The 6598-nt window shown below is 55.4% G+C and overlaps 1 protein-coding gene across 2 annotated transcripts; it reads right to left on the minus strand.

The window, feature by feature from the left end:
* Window positions 1-1226: 1226 nt before the first annotated feature.
* IRF2BP2 (interferon regulatory factor 2 binding protein 2) lies at window positions 1227-6398 on the minus strand. 2 transcript variants are annotated; one of them, XR_006165616.1, is made up of 3 exons: window positions 5242-6398; window positions 4045-4948; window positions 1227-1839 (listed from the first exon to the last, which is right to left on the minus strand). XR_006165616.1 is itself a non-coding variant. In XM_042796089.1 (2 exons), exons 1-2 carry the CDS (start codon window positions 6284-6286, stop codon window positions 4233-4235), a joined length of 1761 nt encoding a protein of 586 aa, XP_042652023.1. In that variant the 5' UTR covers window positions 6287-6398; the 3' UTR covers window positions 1995-4232. The 2 variants fall into 2 exon arrangements, 1 of the variants encoding a protein (XP_042652023.1); XM_042796089.1 differs by lacking the exon at window positions 1227-1839 and having other exon boundaries at window positions 1995-4948.
* Window positions 6399-6598: the final 200 nt, after the last annotated feature.

The following is a 6598-nucleotide window of genomic DNA, read 5'->3' on the forward strand; positions in this document are numbered from 1 at the left end:
TACACTGGGCTGGGCTGTGGTGTAAGAACAAACAAGAGTCCACTTGGGGAAAGGTGCTGGGTTTTTAACATTATTTTTCAGAAGCCACAGCTGGAGCTACCTAAATGCAAATGCGCTCGGAGGAGAAACACGAAATGCTGAGGGCTGAGCCTTCTCAAGCCTAATTACTGGACGGCTCCCGCCCGTAGCCGGGTTGTGGTGAAGCTCCCGCCGAAGCGGCAGGAGTCAGGGCTACAAACGTCTCGATTTACGACGAGCTCAGCTACTCCCGGTGCCATTAATCTCCGCACCGTCCGACGTTTTCTCCGCCCGCCTGAGGAGAGGCCGTGTTCGTGGGGGGACCACCGCAGCTGCGCCGTGACACCCCGCACGCCACCACGGGGTGTCCCACGCCGCTTTGAGGGAAAATGAGTCACGGGGAGCGGGTGCAAGCGGCAGGGCAGGTGCCGCGCTGCGGGCGAGCGGGTGGGTGGGTGGGTGGGTGGGTGGGTGTCCCCGGAGCAGCGTCCCGTCCCACGGAGAGCGGGTGTCCTGCCAGCGGGATGGGCGAGCAGGGCTTGGCCCCGGCGCAGAAGGAAAGGATCCAGGGGCTCTGTTGACATAACAAGCCACTAGAGAGCACTCTCAAATGTATTTATACCCTTTGCCTAAGCGCTAGTTCATAAAAACACGCGGTTGCCATGGCCTGGTTTACAGCACATCTAAAAAGAGAGCTCCCAAACATACCAGGTTTCCTGAGGCCAGCGCAAAGGCGGTCAAAGCCTCCCTTGTGCGGTGCCTTCCCACCCGCCGGGGCCCGGGCGCAGGGCAGCACCCGCCAGCTCCACACACCCCCTCTTGCCCCACGCTGCTACCTGGTTACAAGTGTCAGGAACGGTATTAAAAAAAAAAAAAAAAAAAAAAAAAAAAAAAAAAAAAAAAGAAATAATACTGCACTTGGGCAACTATAGCTTTTTCAAATTTTCTTTTTTTTTTTATACACAAAAAAATGCAAGTATTTTAAAGCTCCTAGCTTCCTTATACTTTGTGCCGGAAGGAGAAGAGAAAAAAAAAAAACAAAACAAAAACATAAGTGGCAACAGGTTAGTTCAGCAGCTATCAACAAAAGCACCGCACAGGTGATCTGCAAGGAAAAGATATCTTGGAAAAAAAAGTGATGGAAGTGGGTTTGAAAAAAAGTAACAATAATCACACATTCTTCATTAAAACACTTTTAATACTACACAAATTACAGTATCACCTTTTAAAAAGTTTAAAAAGGAGTATTAACGGTAGCACTGTTGCAGCTAAAGCACTTAAAAAGAATTTAAAAAAAAAAAAAAAAAAGAAAAAAGTTTGTAGCCCAGGAAGTAGTTAACTGGCATAAAAGGAGAATCCTCTGGAGCTTTATTGTAACTCAGTAAAGCAACCAAAAGGAAAAAAGCAACATTGAATGTGATAAAAATGAGCTATGTATGAACACCCTCAGATTTTAAATTCTTTTTTTTTTTTTAATTTTATTTTTGTATCCTTTTGCAGTTCTGAAGTTTTATGGTGCAAGATTAGACTTGGCTGGGATCTGGGGGCTGAATGTCAGCCAAGCGAGCGTAGCCACCGTGAGCCATTTCTTTTCCAGCTATGTTGTTCCCGGGCCACCACCTGGCACCACCAGCCGGGGAGTTTCCATCCTCGCCAGGAGTCACAGAGCCGCGGGAGCGGGGCGGCCGGTGGGGAGGAGGAGGAAGGTGTGCTTCCTTGCGGGCCTCTCCGCCCAGTCACACCAACGTCCATCAGCCCCAAAACAAGGGGATGCTTTGTCAGGAGCAGGTCTCGCCCTCGGCAGGCTCAGAGCTGGGCCACCTGATAACACAAAATGGGGGGCCTTTTTAGGGAGGCTTTGGAGTTTCGGTTTTGCTGCTTTTTTAAGAGTAGGGATACCATCTTAATCAAAAACATGAGCTTCATCCCATGTGAGGTATTATGCCAAGCAACTTTGAAGAACTTGTTACCATCTATCAGCTCAAAATCCATTTTTTTTTAATAAAGTGCCTAAATACACATTTACACAGATCATAGTGGTTCCAAAGAATCCTTTACAGTTGTTTTTTTTTTTTTTTTTATATATATAGATATATATATAGGTATATATATATAATGTGCGTTTTCTTCAAATTGGCTAAATGTGTTTACATAAGACACCAATCTTGACTATAGGTATAAGTTTTAAAGCGTAATATTGACTCAATGAATTTGTTTATCATGCAAGTCTTATCTAATATTACATCAACCTGTAATATGGAACACAATGTAGTGGGTGTGCTCATTAAACACTTCATAAAAAATTACTGTGCATGTGCAGTTCTGATCTTCAAATACTAATAATGACCATTTCTTTTTAAAAAAAAAAAAAAAAAAAAGTCGTCTTCCAAAAAAGATCTACTCTGCATTAAATTGCAGTCTGAACATTATCACAATAAGAACAGTTGACTAAAAAGCACCCAAAATTCTTCAAATTATAGTCAGCTGAGCAGATTTTTTCCTCCTCCTCCTCCTCCTCTTCCTATACTGGAAGTGTTTATTAGCCCGTCCCCGGGAAGGGACGACCTTACCACCCTTTTGCTCAGAAACAACTGCTTATAACCGAGTTATAAACACCTCAACAGAAGGGCTCGTGCAGCTGCAGCGTTGCCAACGAACTATAAACAGCACAAAAACATCACTGTAAGACTCGAACTATTTCTAGTAACCAATGATTTATTGATTTTAAAAGTCTGCTTGGTGATGCAGAAGCGTGATCAAAAGAAGTGGCTTTACAAAAGAGTTCTCCAAAGTAGCTTAAAAGGCAGGGCCAGGGCCATTATGTGCAGCCCTAATTGCTTTCATTTCAACCAGTTTATATTTTCATTTTCAAAGAATAGCAGTAGGTTTGTTTCAAGCACACGTAATATGGAAATTACAGGTTTCCTCCACCCACATTTGGGCTGTCACTGATATGCCCGCGGGCAATCTGGCAGAGCCTCAGTCACCGCTGTCACTGCACCACACCGTACCTGCCACTACTTGGAAATACCGGGTCGGCGATAGTAACAGTAGCAACAGCACTAGAAGTGACTGATAAGCCAACTCAAAGTCCACCTGCACTATCTGAAAATTAAAATTTAAAACAAAACAAAACAAAAAAAAATCAAGTCTCTCCCCCACCTCCCCAGCTTTGTCCAACGACACAAAAGCCCCAGGAGCGACGCTGAAGACCTTCAGAGATGGCAGTGCTACGTTGGCGCCTTCGCCAATGGTATAATTAAGTTCGTTATCAAAATTCCACGTTATGGTATGTAATTGGTGAATAAGTGCAGTTTTGTAATCCTACAACTGATCACGTGAACTGCGGTCAACTTTGCCTTAAAAAAAAAAAAAAAACAAAAAAAACAACCAACCACCAAACCAAAAACAAACCAACCCAGAAATCCCTAACTCAACAGCGCCTCTCGGACACCTCTCCACATCCTACTCTGGAGGCAACTTCCCTTGAGAAACACGGAGGAATTTGGGACTGGATCTGGCAGATCTGCCATCGCAACCCGAGCCACGCGTTTCTGGGAGAAAGCCCTCCTGCTCCCTAAGCTCGCCTGGCCGGCGGGATGGCAAAGGGCATCCCCGCCTTGGCTAGCCACTCTTCTCCCTCAGACCAAGCCTGCATGCGACCAGCTCTACAGGACAGGGGCCAGGAATAAGGAATCACAGACAGTAAGGCAATCTTTACAATGTCAGAAAGTGTATTTGGCATTTAAACAAAAAAAAAAGAAAAAAAGAAAAACAAAAGGGGGAAAAAAAAAAAAACACAAGTGCATACAAATACAGCTAGAAGCATTTCTAGTTTGCCAAGTGCTCTCTAAAAAAAGCAGCGCAAGTCACAGCCTACATTGAACAGTAACTGTCACCAGGGAAGCACAACAAATAGTTGCTATAACAAAAGGGAAAAAAAGAAAAAACGAAAAACAAAACAAAAAAAAAAAAAAAAAAAAAAAGAGAAGAATTAGAAGAAATGCCTTTATAATAAGTACATACCTTTTGTCTTCAAAAAATATAGAAACACAATGTATTCAAAAAAATCAAAATTATACAGCCATGTTTATGAAGTCTACATTTCCCTTGTCTTGGAGATATATATATATATTTATATATATATTTATAGATATATACAGAATTCAAGCAGTTTGAGTTCAAGGTGGCGTCGGGCGGCGAGAGCGGGCGAGTCACGAGTCCCTCTCCTTTTTCACTTTCACATCTCCGGCCAGGATGGTGGCGATCTCCCCCTGCATGAAGGCCCAGGGGACGTTGGAGCCGACCAGGGGACACTTCTCCCCGCTGGGGCAATACACCTCCCCGCTGGCTCCCTGCTGCTTGATGCTCTGCCGGGAGCAGGGGAAGCAGAACTTGTGGGAGGGGACGGAGGGGCACTGCACGAAGTGGGTGTCCTCCAGGCGCTCGTGGCAGAGGGTACAACACAACGGGACGCTGGCGGCGAGGGACGAGTCCGGCAGGCTGGCGGGGTGGACGGGCTCCAGCCCCCCCGCCGCGTTGGCCCCCTGGCCCGGCACCTCCCTGCCGGGGCCCAGCCTTCTTTGGTTCATGGCGGAGGGAGAGGGGGGGCTGCTGCTGTTCCTCCGCGTGGTGGAGTGGACCTGGTTGGCGTCTTTGGAGGCGTGGTTGCCCCCGGCATTGTCCGCCACCAAAATGAGGGCGGCCATAGGGGACTGGCCGTTCTGGGCCGCCTCGGGCGGCGTGGTCCGGTTGGAGTGGGGCGAGGCGGTGGGCGGCGGGGGCGACATGAAGGGGGCGGCCGTCAGCGGGAGCTTCATCCCTTCCGACGAGGTGGGCAGCCAGGGCTGCACCTCCCCGTTGATCTTCGGGGGGCCCGCCTCGCCCTCCGGTTCGGGGGAAGGTTTCCTCTTCCGGGCGGCCCGGGCCCCTGCGGAGGCAAAGAGGGGTAGAAGGGGGGGGGGGGGGGGGGGGGGGGGGAGGAGGAGGAGGGTGAGAAAGCAGCACGGTCGCAACGCACCGCCGAGCTCGGGGCTGCGGGGGGAAGGGGGGGGGGGCGGGGGTCACCGCCGTGCGACCGCAGGAACGGGTGGCCGCGGCCACCCAAGCCGTCGCCTCGGGCACCCGAAGACGCCCGGGACCCTCCGCCCCGCACGCCGGGATGGCACCCCCCCACCGCACCCACCCCCTTCCCGGCCCGCCGCCGCCCCCCCGCCGCCTCACCTGGCTTGGCCACGGCGCCGTTGGTCTCGTAGCCCAGCAGCCTGCCGCCCGCCATGCCCGGCTCCTTCTTGAACTTGCTGTCGAAGGGGGGCACGGCGTGGCCGCCGTGCTGGTGCAGGGCCAGCAGCGTGTCCCGCACCGTCTTGGGCTTGGCCAGCCACTCCTGCTCGCCGCCCGCCCGGCCCTTGCCCTCGGCGGCCAGCTCCGCCGCCGCCGCCGCCGGCAGGCTCTCGGCCGATCCCCGCTTCTCCTTGGCGCCGCCGTCGTGTTCCCCCGCCGCGCCGCCGCCGCCGCCGCCCGAGGAGGAGGAGGAGGAGGAGGAGGAGACGGAGCCGGGGCGCTTGTGCCCCAGCTCGCCGGGCTGCCCCGCCGCCTGCCCCGCCGCCTGCGCCGCCGCCGCCGGCTGCTGGGGGACGGGCACGGCCATCGGGGCGGGCGCGGCGGAGATGGCGGCCAGCGAGGCGGCGGCGGCGGCGGCGGCGCGGCTGCCCAGGCCGCCGATGGCGGCGGGGAGCCCGGCGCCGTTCACCAGCGGCACCAGGGTCGGGGGCACGGCGTGCGTCCGCCGCGGGTTGGGGCTCTGCCGGTTGAGCTCGGGCGGCTCCTCGGGTTTGGGGAAGCCGTTGGGCACCAGGATGCCATTGACCTGCCGGCTGCCGCCGTACTCGGCGCCCAGGCGGGGCGGCGGCCGCTCGGCCGCCAGCGAGTAGCGCTCCAGGGGCTGCGGCGGGGGCCGCGCCGCCGCCTCCGCCGCCGCGGGGTGGCCGAGCTGCTGCTGCTGCGCCAGGAGCTCCTTGGCGGAGAGCGGCGGCTGCTTGGCGTGGGGCGGCGGCGGGGCCCGGCCCTCGGGGAAGCAGCCGTGCGCCCGCTTCAGCTGCCGCGCCGTGTCGATGACGAACTCCACGCGGTCGGCGCCCTCGTAGTTGACGCAGCCCCGGCAGACGGGCTCGGTGAAGTCCCAGATCATGGCCCAGGGCATGCGGGGCAGGTCGCACAGGTAGCACGACTGCCTGCGGGAAGCAGCCGCCACCGCCGCCGACGACATGTCCCGGCCCCGGGGCAGCGGCGAGCGCCCCCCGCTCCGGCTCCGGCCGCCGCCTCCTCCTCCGCCCCTCGCCACCGGAGTCCCGACGGGGAGGCTCGGGCGCCGCGGCCGCAGCGGGACCTTCCGCCGGGCCCCCTCCCCCTCGCCTTCCTCTTCCGTGCGCTGGAGCGGGGCGCGGCGGGCGCCCCGGCAGGCAGAGCCGCTGCGGGGGACGCCTCTCCCCTCGCCGTCTCCGCCGGCGGCGCTCACAGGGCGGCGGGGACGCGCATCTCCGCGGCGCGGCTGGCGCAGGGCTGCGGCCGCTGCCGCCCG

Source organism: Tyto alba, unplaced genomic scaffold, assembly GCF_018691265.1.
Source record: "Tyto alba isolate M040663 unplaced genomic scaffold, T.alba_DEE_v4.0 Super-Scaffold_22, whole genome shotgun sequence".
NCBI classification, from domain to species: Eukaryota; Metazoa; Chordata; class Aves; order Strigiformes; family Tytonidae; genus Tyto; species Tyto alba.